This window comes from Parambassis ranga, chromosome 2 (assembly GCF_900634625.1).
Source record: "Parambassis ranga chromosome 2, fParRan2.1, whole genome shotgun sequence".
Classification (NCBI taxonomy): Eukaryota; Metazoa; Chordata; class Actinopteri; family Ambassidae; genus Parambassis; species Parambassis ranga.
In genome coordinates, this window is record NC_041023.1 from 41,814,173 (window position 1) to 41,837,956 (window position 23,784).

General features: G+C 40.9%; 3 protein-coding genes, 1 long non-coding RNA gene and 2 gene segments (V, D, J or C); 5 read left to right on the plus strand and 1 right to left on the minus strand.

Moving 5' to 3' along the window:
• The window catches only part of LOC114444837 (NACHT, LRR and PYD domains-containing protein 3-like), a 383,662-nt gene that overhangs the window by 119,456 nt on the left and 240,422 nt on the right, over positions 1–23,784 (plus strand). The gene's annotated exons all lie outside the window — the stretch shown is intronic.
• Positions 1–23,784, plus strand: part of LOC114432357 (H-2 class I histocompatibility antigen, Q9 alpha chain-like) — a 267,348-nt gene that overhangs the window by 53,907 nt on the left and 189,657 nt on the right. The gene's annotated exons all lie outside the window — the stretch shown is intronic.
• The window catches only part of LOC114432368 (gastrula zinc finger protein XlCGF17.1-like), a 216,880-nt gene that overhangs the window by 10,719 nt on the left and 182,377 nt on the right, over positions 1–23,784 (minus strand). The gene's annotated exons all lie outside the window — the stretch shown is intronic.
• LOC114432386 (Ig kappa chain V-IV region S107B-like) lies at positions 14,404–15,229 on the plus strand. The segment is given in 2 exon segments: positions 14,404–14,446; positions 14,521–15,229. Coding segments are annotated over 2 exon segments (519 nt in total).
• On the plus strand, positions 16,711–17,740 carry LOC114432385 (immunoglobulin lambda constant 6-like). The segment is given in 3 exon segments: positions 16,711–17,121; positions 17,202–17,252; positions 17,334–17,740. Coding segments are annotated over 3 exon segments (501 nt in total).
• Positions 21,442–22,542, plus strand: LOC114432405 (uncharacterized). The gene is made up of 2 exons (XR_003670274.1): positions 21,442–21,492; positions 21,647–22,542. It is a non-coding gene; the product is annotated as an uncharacterized LOC114432405 (long non-coding RNA).

Here is a 23,784-nt window from a genome sequence, read left to right on the forward strand (position 1 = left end):
GAACGCTCCAAAGAACTATTCACCTTTTCTCAATCCCATAGAGGAGTTTTTTTAAGGCATGGAGCCACATGACCACCCCTTGATGCCATGAATGCTGCCTGCAGGGACACTGCAGTTGAAGACTGCCAAGCATGGATCCGTCATACCAAGCAGTTTTATCCCCGGTGTATCGCCTTGGATGACATCAGATGTGATGTTGACGAAAACATGTTTTTAGTTTAGTCTGTGATAGTCCAGGTAGTTGTTAGGCTTGTGTTTTGTTCTTGGGTTTTTGTTTAGTTCTTTGAGTCTTGTTGTCCTTGTGGTGTTTGCCTCGTCTTGTGCTTCCTGTTTTATTTTGACAGTCCTGTCCACCTTGTGTATTGTCTTGAGTTTTACTTCCTGTGGTTTCCCTCCTCGTGTGATTACCTGCCCTGCCCTAATGTGTGCCACCTGTGTCTCGTCTTGTGTATATAGTCCTCCCTGCACTCGGTGCTGGTTTGTTTCGTCATTCATGGAGTTAGTGTGTCTCATCATTGTGGGAATGTGTTTGTGCCTCGCCACTCCTGACTACGTGAACCTTCTGGTGACTATGCCCACTATGTTTTGAACTTTAAACTTTTGAGTCTATGCTAAGCCACGCTACGTGTGATATTTATTTGTATTTTTGTACTTTTTGCCCTCCTGGCCTTGAATATAGAACTGCCTTTTGATTTTACACCACTCTGTGCCTCTGCAACTGTGTCCGCACTTCACAACTCCTGACAAAAGCAGAGAGTTGTGTTTACAGTTCAGCAAAAAGAGTGCTGTGCAGTGGATTATATTTACACATTTGCAAATTGTGTGTTACAAAAGTGCGAATTGAGTGTAAAGCAGTGTTTTTGCTTTTAGTTTTGCAAACTCAGTGAGTTTAACTATATAACTATTAATAGTTTTAGAAATTGTGCTATAAGAATCATTGTTGGTGTTTAAGCATTCAGAAAAAAACTGTAATTCCACCAGAGTTAATGTCACTCGACAATGGGTAAATGTATGTTTACCCATTTCTCACATTAGTGAATGTTCTATACCCATACATTCTTTCCAGCATCTCTTTGCTTGTAGACATAACACAATAGTAAATACAAGAATGCTATAATGGCTGTTCTCAAATGTTACATAAGCTTCAGTAAGCCTGTGTGTGCACTTGCACAATGTGACTCACATCTTTACACATCTGTGATTTAGTGTGTCTTACAGTCAACTTATCTGTGTGAGGATGTGCGTGTGTCAGGGTGGGATCATGTAATTTGATTAATGTATATAGTGATGACAAAAGATGGGGCACTGATACAAGTTTTAGGCCCCAGCTTAATATGATATGCTGTAGTGATATCTGAGAATCTGAGTATGGAAAAAGTCTGGAATTTTACATTTGAAAATGTGTAGGAACCCTGTAATTGGCAGATACCATTTTTGGAAATCATTGTGGCATAACACACACATTTCTTAATAATACAGAGAAAGCTCTTTATTGCTGACTGTTAGTATGTGTCTGTGGTTTATTAGTAATGGTAACATATATCCATATATGTAAGGTCTGATTCTTATGTCACAGTGTACACTTTTCAACACTGAAAGTAAAGATTGAAAAGTAAGTCAAGAGGATGTCCACGTGTCTGGGATGTTGGCTCAGGTGGTAAAGGGACTTGCTGCACCCATCATTATTTCTTCTTTCTCTTTTATTAATTCCATTGAATTTAGTTCCAAAAAGTATTGAAAAGACTGTGAATAAAGCTGTTAAACTGTGAAATCTGAACTTTGTTAAAACCTGACATTCAAGGCAAGTTTGCAGATTGTATTACTTCATGTAAGCACCTATTTACACGATATACCATCCATACAAACCTGAACAATAGGATCTATTAGTAATGTCCATGTGCGTTAAAGAGAAAAAACACACAGAAGAAAAAAAGTGAAGGGAAATGTGTTTACTGGATTTTTATATTTAGATTGGATTATTTTCCATGTTCTTTGACTCAGTCTTTACACATGCTGTCCTAAAGGACACCATGTTCTGCTTCTTCTTTTTATAATCATCAAAGTTGATAACCTGAAGTGTCTTAAACATTTAACAAATAAATTCACTAAATTGTGACAATTAAACTAAAGAAATGATGCTGTTATGCTATATGACCAGCAGGTGGCGGAAGAGACTCAGAAACAAGGAGCCTATAGGCCGACTAGCTTGGCTGCTGACAGTTGGTATGGCAGGAGCCTCTCCATATGATCCTTAGATACTTACCTTTAAATCTTCTGCCTGACTTTGTATCAACGTGACATCATCATCTTATTTTCTTTCAGGGCTTCTTGGTACTTTTTAAGTCTTCTTGGTGGATTGAAATATTCTCATTGTGCAGTTACAGCATCACTGAAATGAATTGTTGATCTTTGTTGTTAACAGGAACATGGGAATCTGAAGCAGTCTGTCCTGTTTTTATATCTGATGTCTCGATGTGTGGCTCACCTGAACATCTGATAAGAGACTAAAACTATCAGGAGGACGCTGCCAAACCACCACAGACAGTTTGTCCTGCAACAACAGCAACAAGTGTTTGTCCTCACAAGTGTGTGAACTGCAGGAGAAGCACGCTTGTGATAAGCACTGCAAAACATGCCCCATGATCTGCATGAGCCTCTGACTTCTGTGGCTGGGCCAGTGGTTTGCACTTTTGTCCACTAGGTGGAGCCACATGCTCAGACAGGCTCAGCTCTGCCTCCTTTCCCATCCACAAAGCATGCTTCAAAAACATGTGTATGTGTATAAATGTATATGAACAGTAGTTTATAACACATGTGTGGGTGTGTGATGACACAGTTTTCAGTCTGGTTAGTAACAAGTTAGTCATTAATAAGTTCAATTAGTCCAAACCCTCATCTCTCCTGTTCTCCAGCCTTCCTCACCACCACCAGGTCTAGACACACACAAACGCCAAACTGTGGTAATACCAGATATCATGGCATCATCAACTCTTCATAAGAATTCTTTTCTTTCTTTTTATATCTTTTCTTTTCTATTAGCAGTGATCAGTCTCATCGGAAGCTCCTCCTTCATGGTGTGGTTACAACCCACAGCACCCAGCAGTCTTATCTGAGGGCAGCAGGGGCTGATGGGAGTTTTGAGCAGCTCGTCCTCGTTTGGCCTCAGCTGCATCAGAGCGTCACTTCTCTGTGAGTTCACCAGAGGAAACATGCTTCTCCTGCCGGCTGCTGCTCTCTGCTGTCTGTGTTCAGGTGAGTGTTTCCAGCCAATCAGGCGCCGACGAGCCGCACCTGTAACAAACACTGACCTCCACCTGTCTCTGCAGTGCTGGTTTCCATGGCAGCAGATCTGATTCAGGACGACGCCTCGCTGACCAGGAGAGTCGGTGGACATGTGTCCTTCAGCTGTGGAGGGATTCAACAGTGTGGCTATGTGTACTGGTACCAGAAGAAAGACAAGGACACATTCAGAGTGATTCTTGATATTAATAAGAGAAATGGTAACATCGATAAAGGTTACAGCAGTCATCCTCAGAAAGACGATTTCTCAGCTGTAAAAACACAGAAGGGCTGGGAGCTGGAGCTCAAGACAGTTAAAGAGGATCATTCAGCCACCTACTACTGCTCCTGTTGGACTGGGTCCCACAGTGAGAGATTATGCGAGCAGCCTGAACAAAAACCAGCAGAGAACAGAAAACCACATCAGCTTCATGTTTCACCTCCATCTCAGACTCAAACACACTCAAAGAGCTCTGAAGCATCGAAAGCTGCACAAATCCATGTTTGATCCCAACAAAGGAAGGAATGAGTCCATGTGACCAGAGGGGACGCTGACTGGGAGTCTTCCAGTCGGAGCTTCACATGTTAACAGAGGAAGTTTAGAATCAGCAGGAAAAAGCTGATGATGAAGACGCTTCGATGGTTTTTACAAACATGGAGATTTTCAGTGTCTCTGTTTTACACAGACGTTCCTGCAACATGGAATTCTGACAGAATTCTGCCTCCTGATTGGATCCTTCACTCAGCAGGTTTTTGTATGAGCCTGTTTCACTGTGTGGGATGTGAAGATCTTTGGTCCTGGAACTAAACTGATAGTAACAGGTAAGAACTAACATTTATTTTTACTGTTGGAAATGTTGAAGCTGTTTAAAGTCACTTTCTTCATGAACTGTTTCTACTGAATCACATTTTTATTATTTTTATACTTTGTATAGAATTTATCACACAGCACACAGACAAAAAAAATTTAATAAAAAAAATTAAATTGAGTTATTGTTTCTGCAGAATTATTTTAGTGTTTCATCATTTCAGTATTTTTTTCATCAGTAATAAATTAAAATATAAAATAAAGAAACCTGATGTGGTGCTACAATAAGAGGAAATCATTTGTACATATAAAAGATAAAAGATGACACATTTAAGATAAACATTAATATGTTTTACGTGTTAACACAGGTTCCATATTCATCAAAATTATACAACATAAAAATAAATATTTTGCTTTTGTAAATGAAGTAAATGATGGTAAAAATATGTTATATATTTTTACCATATATATATGTTAAATGTGATCTGGTAAATATTTTATCTAGCATGTCCATCAATAATATTTAATGAACAGAAATGTATAATATTTGACATATCCACACATACTGCCTGTGTCTGCTTCAAGTTTATTTATTTAATGTTATTTATATTTCATGCTGTATTTATTTCATCCCTAATATGCAAATCGCTTCTTAAGATACAAATCATGAACGTACACAGTCCTTCTCTGGTTAACTATAAACTTCACTACATCCAGTGGTAAAACAGACGTGAGCCCTTTTGCTGCTGCTGTCAGCTTCAAGGAGACATAAATACAGCATGAACTGAATCAAAATGAATTAAAATGGAGGAAACCTTTATTTGACCCGCAATGCAGACATTAAATAAATAAATGTAATATTAAATAAATACATGAGGCAATAAATGAATGGATAACATGCCACCAATATGCAGTGTGGTGATTTAAATCATGTTTCATACATAAATCTGACCAATTAAAACAATTTACAGATTTTTAAGTGATTAAATAATATGTATTATATATGACAGATTCATTATAAAGCAGTTTTGTCATTTGTTACATGTGTGTAAACTTTATATATAACTTCATATTATAACAGTGGATTTGTCATAATAACCAGTTGTAGGTCAGCTACAGTTTATAGTTAAATGTCAGAAGCTCTGTCATAAATAAAGTTTTATTTGCTTTTAGCTTCCTTTAAGATTCAGACTTGCTTGTTCTTATGTGACAGAACATTTTAGTCATCAGATGCATCATGTGACATGTCCTCCAACATTCCAAGACGTGCATGTTAGGTTCATTGTCTTTGTCTTTCTGTGGCAGCCCTGTGATAGACTGGCCACCCATCAAAGCCTGTCTCCCACTGACAAATACAATAGACTCCAGCCCCCCATGACCCTGTATACTTGTATACTTGTATACAAGTTCAGGAATGATTTAAATTCCCTATCCCCCTCACAGCATGACGGAGCTGCTGCACTGACAGGCTGATGATTGTGTGTCTGTGTTGTGTAGCCTCAGAGCAGCAGGTGGTGAAGCCTGTGGTGAACGTGTACCCAGCAGCACCCACAGGCCGTCCTGAGGGGAGCAGCTCCCTGCTGTGTCTGGCCTCAGACATGTTTCCTCCTCTGGTCCGCTTCTCCTGGAAACGACAGAAGGAGAACGGCTCGCTGGAGGAGCTGCATCCTGCTGAGGGAGAGCAGCTGGAGCTCAGAGAGACGGGACACAGCGCCGCCATCTTGTTTGTCCAGCAGCAGGAGAGCAGCAGTTATAAGTACAGCTGCTATGTCAAACATGAGGGGGGCACAGTGAAGGCCCAAACAGAGCAAGGTAATGAACATGTTCATGAGATGTTGAGCAGAGAGCAGAGGACCTTTGTAAATATGTGACTCTTCTGTTTCAGAGCTTCCAGCTGCAGCTTCCTGTCCTCCAGAGAGAGAACCTGCAGACCTGCCAGCTGTGCAGCTCACTGACTGTAAGACCCATTCAGGATGAAGATGTTCACATCCCAGCACAGTCAGAGAATGACCTGTCTGTCTGTGTGTCTGTCTGTGTGTCAGGGTCCTTCCAGTCTCAGTGCAGGGTGAAGCTGCTCCTGCTGCTTTACACTGTGCTGATAGTGAAGAGTCTGCTGTACTGCTGTGGACTCTCTCTGCTGATGATCGGCTGACTGCTCGTCCTCCATCACATCATCCATCACTGTCCTCAGAGTCCATCAGTGATCACATGATGCTCTTTTTTTCTCTTTGTACTAAAACTTTGAGTCAGTATAAAACTGAATCTGACTTCCTGTCTGCTTCGATCTTTCTGCATTTATACTTTACTTTTTATCACAAAGTGTCTTCACATTATTTCACTGTTGTTTCACAGTAAAGCTGATCCATCATGTTGCAGCCTGGCAGTCATGCGACCATGGTTGTTAAGCAGCAGGTGCAGAACAGGATGTGATAAAAATCAAAGAATGAAACCACACGGCTGTTGTGTGTGTTCAGCGTGGTGTATGTGTGTGTTAATCCTCTTCTATAAATCTGCATTCCGACGACTGCTGTTTCCTTCACAGTGACATAAAATGAGAAAATGTTTGAATGTTTTATCTGCACACATGTGCTCTCTGTGATTTGATGATGAATGAATGGTTTCAATGTGAGTAGATGAGGAAATTAACCTACAGCTGTCTTCAGACTCTCTGCAGCTCTGTCACTTTCTGATATTAATAAACTCTTTCAGATCTGATGTTTTGTATCCAAACACATTTTCTGTGATTAATTAATTGTTGAAAACACTGAGTGCAGACTGATCAGTTTAAAGAGCATGCAGTGAGCAGGAAATGAGGCAGGTTGAGGACTTCCTGGAATGATTCTGTAACCGTCACAGTGAAACCCACAGAAACCCACAGAGCCGTCTGATTGGCTGCTTTCCATCCTAATAACCACTGAGATCACACTGATATCTGCAGCTGTTCCTCCATCTCTCTCTACACTAATAATCCTCTTGTTAATAAACAGTAGATGTAGCATTAAGCATCACTGCCCTCAAGTGGTCACTGTCAAGTACTACAGTGGGGAAAAAAAGTATTTAGTCAGCCACCAATTGTGCAAGTTCTCCCACTTAAAAAGATGAGAGAGGCCTGTAATTTTCATCATATGTATACCTGAACTATGAGAGACAAAATAAGAAAAGAAAATGTAGAAAATCACATTGTAGGATTTTTAATGAATTAATTGGTAAATTCCTCAGTAAAAGAAGTATTTGGTCACCTACAAACAAGCAAGATTTCTGGCTCTCACAGACCTGTAACTTTTTCTTTAAGAGGCTCCTCTGTCCTCCACTCGTTACCTGTATTAATGGCATCTGTTTGGAGTCGTTATCAGTATAAAAGACACCTGTCCACAACCTCAAACAGTCACACTCCAAACTCCACTATGGCCAAGACCAAAGAGCTGTCAAAGGACACCAGAAACAAAATTGTAGACCTGCACCAGGCTGGGAAGACTGAATCTGCAATAGGTAAGCAGCTTGGTGTGAAGAAATCAACTGTGGGAGCAATTATTAGAAAATGGAAGACATACAAGACCACTGATAATCTCCCTCGATCTGGGGCTCCACGCAAGATCTCACCCCGTGGGGTCAAAATGATCACCAGAACTGTGAGCAAAAATCCCAGAACCACACGGGGGGACCTAGTGAATGACCTCCGGAGAGCTGGGACCAAAGTAACGAAAGCTACCATCAGTAACACACTGCGCCGCCAGGGACTCAAATCCTGCAGTGCCAGACGTGTCCCCCTGCTTAAACCAGTACATATCCAGGCCCGTTTGAAGTTTGCTAGAGAGCATTTGGATGATCCAGAAGAGGATTGGGAGAATGTCATATGGTCAGATGAAACCAAAATAGAACTTTTTGGTAAAAACTCAACTTGTCGTGTTTGGAGGAGAAAGAATGCTGAGTTGCATCCGAAGAACACCATACCTACTGTGAAGCATGGGGGTGGAAACATCATGCTTTGGGGCTGTTTTTCTGCAAAGGGACCTGGACGACTGATCCGTGTAAATGAAAGAATGAATGGGGCCATGTATCGTGAGATTTTGAGTGAAAACCTCCTTCCATCAGCAAGGGCATTGAAGATGAAACGTGGCTGGGTCTTTCAACATGACAATGATCCCAAACACACCGCCCGGGCAACAAAGGAGTGGCTTCGTAAGAAGCATTTCAAGGTCCTGGAGTGGCCTAGCCAGTCTCCAGATCTCAACCCCATAGAAAATCTTTGGAGGGAGTTGAAAGTCCGTGTTACCCAGCGTCAGCCCCAAAACATTACTGCTCTAGAGGAGATCTGCATGGAGGAATGGGCCAAAATACCAGCAAAAGTGTGTGAAAACCTTGTGAAGACTTACAGAAAACGTTTGACCTCTGTCATTGCCAACAAAGGGTATATAACAAAGTATTGAGATGACATTTTGTTATTGACCAAATACTTATTTTCCACCATAATTTGCAAATAAATTCTTTAAAAATCCTACAATGTGATTTTCTGGATTTTTGTTTCTCATTTTGTCTCTCATAGTTGAGGTATACCTGTGATGAAAATTACAGGGCTCTCTCATCTTTTTAAATAGGAGAACTTGCTCAATTGGTGGCTGACTAAATACTTTTTTTCCCCACTGTACATGTTGTCTGTGAAGGTGAGAGTATGAACCAGAGGTACAATGTAAATGCCTGCTTGTCACCAAGGACACGTCACCATCAAAGCAGGAATGAGGATCAAGCTGAGAACCTTACAGTTAGTGGACTACCACTCTTCCACCTGAGCCACAGCTGCCTGACCTGTGATGTCATCACAAGGCCAACGAGAAGCAACACGGTCAGTAAACAGTGATGTCACAACCCAACCAAGCAGCTCTCTTTAACACAGCAACTGACCTGTGATGTCATCACAAGACCAACAGCTCTCTTTAACAGACCAAGAGAAGAGAGATGTCACAAGCAGACCTAACAGGCCTGTTTAAGACAAGTGGAGAATGATGTCATAATCAGAGCAACACAGGAAGTAAAGACATGTATGAATGACTGTGGTCAACGAAAGAAATGATTGAAGTCAATAGAAAATGAGAGTAAATGTTGCTGCTGTCCTTCACTCTGACTGGAGACAGGAGCTGTATAATCATCATTCTAACAATAAGAAGAAAGCAGCACACCAGTCACGTGATCATGTTGTACAGTAATGAGTGGAAACAAAAAGCAGGAGAGGAGGAAACACAACTTTTAGCTCAAGTGCTGCCACCTAGTGTCAATATGTGGTATTAATTCTACTACATATTCCACCTTTAACTCACTGCCATATATACTGTGCCATGTGTGAAGTGATAATAAAAATGTGAATTTATTGTAAAGAACTTTACTTATTATCTCTATTATAAGTGTGTGTGTGTGTGTGTGTGTGTGTTTGATGGAGTGTGTAATGTCTGTTCAGTATTATTGATACTGCTGTGTGTGATCTGAAAACTGATCAAACTGTGATGTGTCTGATGTTGACAGAAGAATCAGAGGATGCATCTAAATGATGATGTCATATGGTCCCTAAAAATGAGTCTCAGAGGCTCTGTCTCCTTCCTGCCTCACCTGCAGACAATCCTCCAATCAGACGCCTGTTTCCACGGCCCTCATCAGCCCTGCACTGTCAGCACATCTGCATGTAGCTGCCTGCTGTGTGGACTCTGACCTCTTCCTGCTCTCTGCTTTGTCCATGTTTACATCAAACAGCATCAAGTGTCCTCCTCCCTCCTTCTGGACACACACAGCATGACAGTGTACAGCTGTGCTCCTCCATGCACACACACTGAATCTACTGAATGTCAGCACAGGTCAGGAAGAGAATCACATGTCAGACAGTCAGATCCTCCTCTGTGACCTTTAAAGGTGAGGTAAGAGAAACATATTTGTCAACTGTCCACACTCCAGTCCGGCAGGTGGCGGTAATCCACCAGTAAAGTGAAAAAGAAGAAGAAGAGGAGGAAGAAGGAGGAAGAGGAAAACAAAGACGAGCACAGCGACAGCAGAAGTTGAACAGAAGTGTAACTACTGTGAGTGTTTTATCACATCTGAATGGCTGCTGTTGAGTTTCTGAGAGGTTTTATCAGCGAGCGGCTAACTGCTGCTGCTGCTGAAATATTGGGAGTGTTTGAACAAACTATCGTCCAGTACGAGGAAGAGATGGACCGTCAGCGCAAACTGCTGGATCTCCTCCTGAAGCCTTAGATCAAGTTACACAGAATAGGTATGTAAACATGACAATGTCACGTAACAACAACGGCTCTGTTTAAAAGAGTGCACATTCAACACATAGTGTTTCTAACAGGAGGACACTGACTTCATGACTTTAAGTTAAGCTGGGTGAAGACACTCACACATTACCATTGTGTGCCTCATCAGTTGTTGAGCTGAGCATTATCGATGTAGCCCAAGTTGATAAGTTTTCATTTATTGCAGTTCATCCGTTCAAACGTGACCTGAACAACAACAATATGAGTTTTTGTTCACAACCAAAAAGTATAGCGGTGTCAACAGAGGTTTTTGGTGTCTGCTCATCTGCCTGATCAAAATACTGCAGCACTAAACAATCCAATACAGACAATAGCTGCTTAGAATTCCTCAGAAGGTTTGTGGCTCCTGTCTGCCAATGACAGACACAGACAGCAGTAATATTTAACAAAGTCCATGATTTGGTTCTTGGGGGTCAGGAATCAAGACTATAGCACAATTACAGCACTTATAAACTACCTGATCACAGCTAGCAGATGCTAATTGTCTAATGATCCCGTTATCAAACCTCCAGTGGTTCAAGATGTGATCATGTTTCTTTTTTTAACTTTTGGCTTCACAATATATTCATTTCCACACAACAGAGGCCGTTGAACATGCTGTTACATACTGGCCGACATCACTATTCTCATTGTTACTCCTGAAATGATGAAAAATTGAATTTTGGGGAAGAAAAATTCCTGGTTTGTACAAAAAAAACGTGTTGAGATACACCTACATTACATCAATATCACACCAAGGTGACAACCAGTTAATTCAGGCACTAGTTAATCCGACACACTAGCCGATCAGACAGATACTGATTTTATCAGCGCGTGCCTGTGTGTGTGTGTGTGTACGTGCACGGGGCAGCTATTTATTGTGTTTGATAAAAGAACAAAGTAAAGACCTGTTCTATAGGAAAGGTGACCTTGAATGACTTCTGTTATGATCTGCTGCTGTATAGAAAATAGCTGCCCCCTATATAATAGCAGGGAATGTCTGTTGACATGATATTACTGAAAAGCTGATGGTATTTCTATGTTCTATTTTCTGTATATAGAAAATACATCTCTCTGTGTGCTGTGAACCTTCTGACCTTTTGCCCTGCAGATCTAACTCAACAACACAGTTGTCAAGTGGAGGATGTTCTGGCTGACCAGCAGCTCTGTAACCAGAAGAAGAACTCCATTCTGGACCAGGAGGAACCAGAACCTCCACAGGTTAATATTTCGGAGTTGACCATGTCGTATAAGACATGAAAGCATATATCTTACAAAGTCGCTCATATATCAGGAATGGTAATAGCTAGAGATGTTTTTTCACTTCAGGCTTTCCGCGGAGCTATCCGCCATATCTGTGTGACGTAACCTGGCTGTATTATTCTACAGGCAAGTCAGTGTCCAATCGGACCATCGAGTGATATCACAAGGGGCTCAAATATCCAATTGTAGAGCCTTGTGCCTCTGACGTGGTGTATCAAAGATGTCTTCTGAAGACAAGATAAGTATTTCCCCTGACTAGCTGAGTCGTCTACACGTCTGAAAAGCGGCTCTGAATGCAATAATAGACGCGTAGACCGGGAAGTACATTGTTCTGCATACCCCTGTTATATACTGTTATTCACTGTTATTTCTTACTGGAAACTTTTATTTGACTTGTTAGCGGTGCTATGTTTTGTTACGCTAACCCGGAAGTTACATCGAATACGTTCCAGATGAACAGGGGAGCTCGCTCTCAGACACTCACAGTAAACAGCGCTTCTTTCATGTAGCGCAGCTTCATTTTTCAACTTTTGCCACACAACTATTGCAGGGACAAAAGAGACATTTACAGCGTGACTATTTCTGAAAGAATAAGAAAAGATTAAACACTGTGACGCTGTTTCCGAGTCACTGGCAGAAGTTTTTTCCACAGATGAACAGCTGGATTAGTGGTTGATAGGTGCAATATTCACACACCACACTATACAATAACTTACTTATTTGTTCTTTTGATGCACTATGTACATTTTATTACAAACCACTTCTACCTCCACTCATCTGTGCAGTAATAGTTAATCTGTAAACTCTTTTTTAATTGTATTGCATAATATTGGTAGTTTATTTTATTATGTATATAGCTTTTCTTATCTTTTGCTTTCTGTAACTGTGCTGTTGCAAAAACGCATTTTGCCCAAATAATAGCACAAATAAATACAATTTTGCACAAATAAAGGTTTTCTTAATCTTAATTACCTGGAGCATCTGGAACCATCTGAAAAATAATATATAGTGACAATAAGAAATGAATGATAATAATGTGTAAATATGTATTTTGTTATACCTATTTGTGTTTCTTACATTTATTTTATAGAGAAAAGTGTCCAAGTCGCAAATTAGCTCTCTAGGGGCTAAGCCCCCCCTATCAGTCAACCCTAGTGACGTCCATGCGAAGAGGGATTCCAGGAGAGAATCAACAGAAGGAGAAATACACCTGATCTGGGTTGAAACCAATTTGTGGAGAATTCAAAAGGCCATAGGCCACGGGGTCGACTCATGTTATCAATACGCACAGTGGGTAGAAGCTCAATGGAGCTGATCCGAAGATGACTAAGCAGGGATTTCTGAGGAGGAAATCATCCAGCATGTGAGCATAGAGAGAACTCTAGCTTCTTCAGCAGAGTCTGGCATAAGGATTTTGACGCAAGATTGAAGATGCGGGTACTAATGCAAATGAAACAAACGGTGAATAGGATTAATATATCCTCTTCTCCACTCTCTGATCCGCCAAAACCCCTCCGGCACCAGCATCCCCCCAAATGCAACATCTCCCCTCCTTCCTCCACCCAAATTTTGTGTCACATTCACTTGATAAGTAACAAGGAAAAGAAAGCCGCAGACACCCACAATCTGTCTCAGACCATACACAGGACAAAGGATGAAGTAGATTACATTTAGCGCTCCCAAATGTTACGTCTTTGGCAGCTAAATGATTCTGAATTCATCACTTTATTCAAAGGCATTTTCGGTGACACTTAGTTGTATGTAGGGCTGCAACGATTACTCGAGTAATATTCGAGGGCAAAATGCATCGACAACTACTTTAGTACTTGATGACTCGTTTACTGACGTCATCGGGGATGATTCTCTTGTGGTGTAGCGGGATGATCAGCATTTTGGGCGCAAAAGGTGCCGAGTTCGAGACGCGGGTGAGCCGTTTACACACGCACACTTACTATTGTTTCCTTTAAAACAACCACCCCTGCTGATCACAAAGCGTCATATTAACAACAACACCTTTTTATATCTGATGTCTTGATGTGTGGCTCACCTGAACATCTGATAAGAGACTAAAACTATCAGGAGGACGCTGCCAAACCACCACAGACAGTTTGTCCTGCAACAACAGCAACAAGTGTTTGTCCTCACAAGCGTGTGAACTGCAGGAGAAGCACGCTTGTGATAAGCACTGCAAAACATGCCCCATGATCTGCATGAGCCTCTGACCTCTGTGACTGGGCCAGTGGTTTGCACTTTTGTCCACTAGGTGGAGCCACATGCTCAGACAGGCTCAGCTCTTGCCTCCTTTCCCATCCACAAAGCATGCTTCAAAAACATATGTATGTGTATAAATATATATGAATAGTAGTTTATAACACAACATGTGTGGGTGTGTGATGACACAGTTTTCAGTCTGGTTAGTAACAAGTTAGTCATTAATAAGTCCAATTAGTCCAAACCCTCATCTCTCCTGTTCTCCAGCCTTCCTCACAACCACCAGGTCTAGACACACACAAACGCCAAACTGTGGTAATACCAGATATCATGGCATCATCAACTCTTCATAAGAATTCTTTTCTTTCTTTTTATATCTTTTCTTTTCTATTAGCAGTGATCAGTCTCATCTGAAGCTCCTCCTTCATGGTGTGGTTACAAACCACAGCACCCAGCAGTCTTATCTGAGGGCAGCAGGGGCTGATGGGAGTTTTGAGCAGCTCGTCCTCATTTGGCCTCAGCTGCATCAGAGCGTCACTTCTCTGTGAGTTCACCAGAGGAAACATGCTTCTCCTGCCGGCTGCTGCTCTCTGCTGTCTGTGTTCAGGTGAGTGTTTCCAGCCAATCAGGTGCCGACGAGCCGCACCTGTAACAATCACTGACCTCCACCTGTCTCTGCAGCGCTGGTTTCCATGGCAGCAGATCTGATTCAGGACGACGCCTCGCTGACCAGGAGAGTCGGTGGACATGTGTCCTTCAGCTGTGGAGGGCTTCAACAGTGTAGCTACAGCTATGTGCACTGGTACCAGAAGAAAGACAAGGACACATTCAGAGTGATTCTTCGTATTGATAACAGTAATGGTTACATCGATAAAAGATACAGCAGTCATCCTCAAAGAAATGATTTCTCAGCTGTAAAAACACAGAAGGGCTGGGAGCTGAAGCTCAAGACAGTTAAAGAGGATCATTCAGCCACCTACTACTGCTCCTGTTGGGTTGATGTTGGAAGTTCCCACAGTGAGAGATTATGCGAGCAGCCTGAACAAAAACCAGCAGAGAACAGAAAACCACATCAGCTTCATGTTTCACCTCCATCTCAGACTCAAACACACTCAAAGAGCTCTGAAGCGTCGAAAGCTGTACAAATCCATGTTTGATCCCAACAAAGGAAGGAATGAGTCCATGTGACCAGAGCGGACGCTGACTGGGAGTCTTCCAGTCGGAGCTTCACATGTTAACAGAGGAAGTTTAGAATCAGCAGGAAAAAGCTGATGATGAAGACGCTTCGATGTTTTTTACAAACATGGAGATTTTCAGTGTCTCTGTTTTACACAGACGTTCCTGCAACATGGAATTCTGACAGAATTCTGCCTCCTGATTGGATCCTTCACTCAGCAGGTTTTTGTATGAGCCTGTTTCACTGTGTGGGAAGTGAGGATCTTTGGTCCTGGAACTAAACTGATAGTAACAGGTAAGAACTAACATTTATTTTTACTGTTGGAAATGTTGAAGCTGTTTAAAGTCACTTTCTTCATGAACTGTTTCTACTGAATCACATTTTTATTATTTTTTTACTTTGTATAGAATTTATCACACAGCACACGGACAGAAAAAAATAAATTAAAAAAAATAAAATTGAGTTATTGTTTCTGCAGAATTATTTTAGTGTTTCATCATTACAGTATTTTTAATTAGTAATAAATTAATATATAAAATAAAGAAACCTGATGTGGTGCTACAATAAGAGGAAATCAAATGTACATATAAAAGATAAAAGATGACACATTTAAGATAAACATTAATATGTTTTACGTGTTAACACAGGTTTCATATTCATCAAAATTATACAACATATAAAAATACATATTTTGCTTTTGTAAATGAAGACATCAATATGTAATAATTATAATTATTACATATTATTAATTATTATAATAACTCATCATAATGTGTATGTTAAATGTGATCTGGTAAATATTTTATCTAGCATGTCCATCAATAATATTTAATGAACAGAAATGTATAATATTTGACATATCCACACATGCTGCCCGTGTCTGCTTCAAGTTTATTTATTTAATGTTATTTATATTTCATGCTGTATTTATTTCATCCCTAATATGCAAATCGCTTCTTAAAATACAAATCATGAACGTACACAGTCCTTCTCTGGTTAACTATAAACCTCACTACATCCAGTGGTAAAACAGACGTGAGCCCTTTTGCTGCTGCTGTCAGCTTCAAGGAGACATAAATACAGCATGAACTGAATCAATATGAATTAAAATGGAGGAAACCTTTATTTGACCCACAATGCAGACATTAAATAAATAAATGTAATATTATATAAATACATGAGGCAATAAATGAATTAATAATATGCCACAAATATGCAGTATGGTGATTTAAATCATGTTTCATACATAAATCTGACAAATTAAAACAATTTACAGATTTTTAAGTGATTAAATATTATTTATTATATATGACAGATTCATTATAAAGCAGTTTTGTTATTTGTTACATGTGTGTAAACTTTATATATAACTTCATATTATAACAGTGGATTTGTCATAATAACCAGTTGTAGGTCAGCTACAGTTTATAGTTAAATGTCAGAAGCTCTGTCATAAATAAAGTTTTATTTGCTTTTAGCTTCCTTTAAGATTCAGACTTGCTTGTTCTTAAGTGACAGAACATTTTAGCCATCAGATGCGTCATGTGACATGTCCTCCAACATTCCAAGACGTGCATGTTAGGTTCATTGTCTTTGTCTTTCTGTGGCAGCCCTGTGATAGACTGGCCACCCATCAAGGTCTGTCTCCTACTGACAAATACTAGACTCCAGCCCCCCATGACCCAGTAGTACAGAACAAGTTTAGGAATGATTTAAATTCCCTATCACCCTCACAGCATGATGGAGCGGCTGCACTGACAGGCTGATGATTGTGTGTCTGTGTTGTGTAGCCTCAGAGCAGCAGGTGGTGACGCCCATTGTGAGCGTGTACCCAGCAGCACCCACAGGCCGTCCTGAGGGGAGCAGCTCCCTGCTGTGTCTGGCCTCAGACATGTTGCCTCCTCTGGTCCGCTTCTCCTGGAAAAGACAGAAGGAGAACGGCCCGCTGGAGGAGCTGCATCCTGCTGAGGGAGAGCAGCTGGAGCTCAGAGAGACGGGACACAGCGCCGCCATCTTGTTTGTCCAGCAGCAGGAGAGCAGCAGCTATAAGTACAGCTGCTATGTCAAACATGAGGGGGGCACAGTGAAGGCCCAAACAGAGCAAGGTAATGAACATGTTCATGAGATGTTGCGCAGAGAGCAGAGGACCTTTGTAAATATGTGACTCTTCTCTCTGTCTCTGCAGTCTCTCCAGAGGAAGAACCTGCAGACCTGCCAGCTGTGCAGCTCACTGACTGTAAGACCCATTCAGGATGAAGATGTTCACATCCCAACACAGTCAGAGAATGACCTGTCTGTCTGTGTGTCTGTGTGTCAGGGTCCTTCCAGTCTCAGTGCAGGGTGAAGCTGCTCCTGCTGCTCTACACTGTGCTGATAGTGAAGAGTCTGCTGTACTGCTGTGGACTCTCTCTGCTGATGATCGGCTGACTGCTCGTCCTCCATCACATCATCCATCACTGTCCTCAGAGTCCATCAGTGATCACATGATGCTCTTTTTTCTCTTTGTACTAAAACTTTGAGTCAGTATAAAACTGAATCTGACTTCCTGTCTGCTTCGATCTTTCTGCATTTATAGCTTTACTTTTTATCACAAAGTGTCTTCACATTATTTCACTGTCGTTTCACAGTAAAGCTGATCCATCATGTTGCAGCCTGGCAGTCATGTGACCATGGTTGTCAAGCAGCAGGTGCAGAACAGCATGTGATAAAAATCAAAGGATGAAACCACACGGCTGTTGAGTGTGTTCAGTGTGGTGTATATGTGTGTGTTAATCCTCTTCTATAAATCTGCATTCCGACGAATGCTGTTTTCTTCACAGTGACATAAAATGAGAAAATGTTTTATCTGCACACATGTGCTCTCTGTGATTTGATGATGAATGAATGGTTTCAATGTGAGTAGAAGAAGAAATGAACCTGCAGCTGTCTTCAGACTCTGCAGCTCTGTCACTTTCTGATATTAATAAACTCTTTCAGATCTGATGTTTTGTATCCAAACACATTTTCTGTGATTAATTAATTATTGAAAACACTGAGTGCAGACTGATATGTTTAAAGAGCATGCAGTGAGCAGGAAATGAGGCAGGTTGAGGACTTCCTGGAATGATTCTGTAACCGTCACAGTGAAACCCACAGAAACCCACAGAGCCGTCTGATTGGCTGCTTTCTGTCCTAATAACCACTGAGATCACACTGATATCTGCAGCTGTTCCTCCATCTCTCTCTACACTAATAATCCTCTTGTTAATAAACAGTTGATATAGCATTAAGCATCACTGCCCTCAAGTGGTCACTGTCAGGTACAACATGTTGTCTGTGAAGGTGAGAGTATGAACCAGAGGTACAATGTAAATGCCTGCTTGTCACCAAGGACACGTCACCATCAAAGCAGGAATGAGGATCAAGCTGAGAACCTTACAGTTAGTGGACTACCACTCTTCCACCTGAGCCACAGCTGCCTGAACAGTGATGTCATCACAAGGCCAACAAGCAGTAACACAGTCAGTAAACAGTGATGTCACAACCCAACCAAGCAGCTCTCTTTAACACAGCAACTGACCTGTGATGTCATCACAAGACCAACAGCTCTCTTTAACAGACCAAGAGAAGAGTGATGTCACAAGCAGACCTAACAGGCCTGTTTAAGACAAGTGGAGAATGATGTCATAATCAGAGCAACACATGAAGTAAAGACATGTATGAATGACTGTGGTCAAAGAAAGAAATGATTGAAGTCAATAGAAAATGAGAGTAAATGTTGCTGCTGTCCTTCACTCTGACTGGAGACAGGAGCTGTATAATCATCACTCTAACAATAGCACACCAGTCACATGATCATGTTGTACAGTAAATGAGAAAAAAAAGCAGGAGAGGAGGAAACACAACTTTTAGCTCAAGTGCTGCCACCTAGTGTCAATATTTGGTATTAATTCTGACTACATATTCCACCTTTAACTCACTGCCATATATACTGTGCCATGTGTGAAGTGATGATAAAAATGTGAATGTGAATTTATTGTAAAGAACTTATTATCTCTATTATAAGTGAGCAGTGTGTGTGTGTGTGTGTGTGTGTGTGTGTTTGATGGAGTGTGTAATGTCTGCTCAGTATTATTGATACTGCTGTGTGATCTGAAAACTGATCAAACTGTGATGTGTCTGATGTTGACAGAAGAATCAGAGGATGCATCTAAATGATGATGTCATATGGTCCCTAAAAAGGAGTCTCAGAGGCTCTGTCTCCTTCCTGCCTCACCTGCAGACAATCCTCCAATCAAACGCCTGTTTCCACGGCCCTCATCAGCCCTGCACTGTCAGCACATCTGCATGTAGCTGCCTGCTGTGTGGACTCTGACCTCTTCCTGCTCTCTGCTTTGTCCATGTTTACATCAAACTGCGTCAAATGTCCTCCTCCCTCCTTCTGGACACACACAGCATGACAGTGTACAGCTGTGCTCCTCCATGCACACACACTGAATCTACTGAATGTCAGCACAGGTCAAGAAGAGAATCACATGTCAGATCCTCCTCTGTGACCTTTAAAGGTGAGGTAAGAGAAACATATTTGTCAACTGTCCACACTCCAGTCCGGCAGGTGGCGGTAATGCGCCAGTAAACTGAAGACGAAGAAGAGGAGGAAGAAGGAGAAGGAGGAAAAACAAAGCAGAAGCTGAACAGAAGTGTAACTACTGTGAGTGTTTTATCACATCTGAATGGCTGCTGTTGAGTTTCTGAGAGGTTTTATCAGCGAGCGGCTAACTGCTGCTGCTGCTGAAATATTGGGAGCGTTTGAACAAACTATCGTCCAGTACGAGGAAGAGATGGACCGTCAGCGCAAACTGCTGGATCTCCTCCTGAAGCCTGAGATCAAGTTACACAGAATAGGTATGTAAACATGACAATGTCACGGAACAACAACGTCTCTGTTTGAAAAGAGTGCACATTCAACACATAGTGTTTCTAACAGGAGGACACTGACTTCATGACTTGAAGCTACAGATGTGTCCCTCCAGCTTTTCTCTCTCTGCTTCAGCTCATCAGAGCTCTGTGCTTCGTTTATTCACTGTTGAAAACTACTGAGCAGCTGCTGTTATTTCCCAGTTAGCATCAGAGATGAACCGACTGATCGGCCATGACCGGCGTCCGCAGATCAGCAGATATGACGATTTTACGCCCGATAAATGCACTCGCGCACAAACCTTAGCTTAGCTTAGTTTAGTTTAGTTTAGCGTAGTCAATGTTCAGTCTATCCAACATGAGCAACATGGTGAAGACGCTCGCACATTACCACTGTGTACGTCGTCAGTTGTTGAGCTGAGCATTATCAATGTAGCCCAAGTTGATAAACAGTACAGCACTGATATGATCCATTACATGTTGGCTGGTAGCTGAATTCCACGCAGTGCCGTGGTGCACACACCTCCACAGACCACAGCCAGGTTAAGACGTGACAGCTTAACATCCACAGAAGTTTTGTGGCTCCTGTCTGCCAATGACAGACACAGACAGCAGTATTATTTAAACAAATTCCATGATTTGGTTCCTGGGGGTCAGGAATCAAGACTAACTCATTTACAGCACTTATAAACTACCTGATCACAGCTAGCAGATGCTAATTGTCTAATGATCACACAGAATGTTCCCGTTGAACATGCTGTTACATGCTGGCCGACATCACTATGTTCATTGTTACTCCTGAAATGATGAAAAATTGAATTTTGGGGAAGAAAAATTCCTGGTTTGTACAAAAAAACGTGTTGAGATACACCTGCAATACATCAATATCACACCAAGGTGACAACCAGTTAATTTGGGCACCAGTCCATCACACTAGCAGATCAGACAGATGCTGATTTTATCAGCCTGTGCCTGTGTGTGTGTGTATGTGCACGGGGCAGCTATTTATTGTGTTTGATAAAAGAACAAAGTAAAGACCTGTTCTATAGGAAAGGTGACCTTGAATGACTTCTGCTATGATCTGCTGCTGTATAGAAAATAGCTGCCCCCTATATAATGGCAGGGAAACACTGGTAAGTATGGAATATAATGTAACAACAGTAGTTAGTAGTGTGTGAATGTCCCACACTGGGAAGCCTAATATTTTGTTATTGCACCCTAAGTTAGACTTGCTGAATGTCTGTTGACACGATATTACTGAAAAGCTGATTGTATTTCTATGTTAGAATTTTCTGTAAATACATCTCTCTGTGTGCTGTGAACCTTCTCTCAATAACACAGTTTTAAAGTGGAGGATGTTCTGGCTGACCAGCAGCTCTGTAACCAGAGGAAGAACTCCATTCTGGACCAGGAGGAACCAGAACCTCCACAGGTTAAAGAGGAACAGCAGGAAGTCTGCACCAGTCATGAAGGAGAGCAGCATGAACTGAAAGAGGAGACTGATCCCTCTATAGTAACTGCTGCTTATGCTGGACCAGAACCAAACCATGACATGGTTCTCTCTCACAACGCTCCTCAAGGTAAAATGTCTCTAAAAGGTGAAACCTGTGGAAAATCCTTTCAATATCAGAACTTAACATTAGAAGTGTTTTTTTTCTCTTTGTCAGAACCTGAATGTTTATGATATTTTCTGTTTGTTAGTATTTTAATGTTGCATTACTGCCTCACCTGCAGACCAATCCTCCAATCAGACGCCTGTTTCCACGGCCCTCATCAGCCCTGCACTGTCAACACATCTGCATGTAGCTGCCTGCTGTGTGGACTCTGACCTCTTCCTGCTCTCTGCTTTGTCCATGTTTACATCAAACAGCATCAAGTGTCCTCCTCCCTCCTTCTGGACACACACAGCATGACAGTGTACAGCTGTGCTCCTCCATGCACACACACTGAATCTACTGAATGTCAGCACAAGTCAAGAAGAGAATCACATGTCAGACAGTCAGATCCACCTTTAAAGGTGAGGTAAGAGAAACCTATTTGTCAACTGTCCACACTCCAGTCCGGCAGGTGGCGGTAATGCACCAGTAAACTGAAGACGAAGAAGAGGAGGAAGAAGGAGGACGAGGAAAAACAAAGCGACAGGTTTTATCAGCGAGCGGCTAACTGCTGCTGCTGCTGAAATATTGGGAGCGTTTGAACAAACTATCGTCCAGTACGAGGAAGAGATGGACCGTCAGTGCAAACTCCTGAAGCCTGTCCTCCTGAAGCCTGAGATCAAGTTACACAGAACAGATTTGTCCTCCAGCTTTTCTCACATTAGTCTTTGTGTCCATTTGTCCCTCCAGGTCTCCCTCAACAACATGACTGTAAGGAGGAAGAGATCCTGTCTGACCAGCAGCTGTGTAACCAGGACAAAAGCTCCAGTCTGGACCACTTTGACCCGACTGTCATCCAATACAAAGAAGAGATCAACCATCAGGACACCTGGGATACAGTTACACAGAACAGGTATGTGAACCGTGCAGGGGACAGTTCACCCCGGGTCTCCCAAATGGAACGGACAAGGGGGGAACGGGGATGTCTCCCTCTCCTGATAGTGTGCGTCATTGTGTGTTTGTGTATGAGGAGTGAGAGCTCTTATCAACAGTAGTAAAAATCATTTCCCCCCATGTGGGGTGGTGCAAATAAATGGAAAAAAAAACACACAAAATTTTTAATAGAAAAGGTGAATGTGGACTGGATTTTTTTAACCTTTATTACAGTCTTGGTCATGTCAAACATCAGTAAAAAAAATGACTTTGTTGCATTATTAGTTAGTAAGTAAGTTAGTAAGTTAGTAAGTAAGTTAGTAAGTAAGGAAGTTAGTTAGTAAGTTAGTAAGTAAGTTAGTAAGTAAGTAAGTAAGTTAGTTAGTAAGTAAGTAAGTTAGTAAGTTAGTAAGTAAGTAAGTAAGTTAGTTAGTAAGTTAGTAAGTAAGTTAGTAAGTTAGTAAGTAAGTTAGTAAGTAAGTTAGTAAGTTAGTAAGTTAGTAAGTTAGTAAGTAAGTTAGTAAGTAAGTTAGTAAGTTAGTAAGTAAGTTAGTAAGTTAGTAAGTTAGTAAGTTAGTTAGTAAGTTAGTAAGTAAGTTAGTAAGTTAGTAAGTAAGTTAGTAAGTTAGTAAGTTAGTAAGTAAGTTAGTAAGTTAGTAAGTTAGTAAGTTAGTTAGTAAGTTAGTAAGTAAGTTAGTAAGTTAGTAAGTAAGTTAGTAAGTTAGTAAGTAAGTAAGTTAGTAAGTAAGTAAGTTAGTAAGTTAGTAAGTAAGTTAGTAAGTTAGTAAGTAAGTAAGTTAGTAAGTAAGTTAGTAAGTTAGTAAGTAAGTTAGTAAGTAAGGAAGTTAGTTAGTAAGTTAGTAAGTAAGTAAGTAAGTAAGTTAGTAAGTAAGTTAGTAAGTTAGTAAGTAAGTAAGTTAGTAAGTTAGTAAGTAAGTTAGTAAGTTAGTAAGTAAGTAAGTTAGTAAGTAAGTTAGTAAGTAAGTTAGTAAGTAAGGAAGTTAGTTAGTAAGTTAGTAAGTAAGTAAGTAAGTAAGTTAGTAAGTAAGTAAGTAAGTAAGTTAGTAAGTAAGTTAGTAAGTAAGTTAGTAAGTAAGGAAGTTAGTTAGTAAGTTAGTAAGTAAGTAAGTAAGTAAGTTAGTAAGTAAGTTAGTAAGTAAGTAAGTAAGTAAGTTAGTTAGTAAGTTAGTAAGTAAGTTAGTAAGTTAGTAAGTAAGTAAGTTAGTAAGTAAGTAAGTTAGTAAGTTAGTAAGTAAGTTAGTAAGTTAGTAAGTAAGTTAGTAAGTTAGTAAGTAAGTTAGTAAGTAAGGAAGTTAGTTAGTAAGTTAGTAAGTTAGTAAGTAA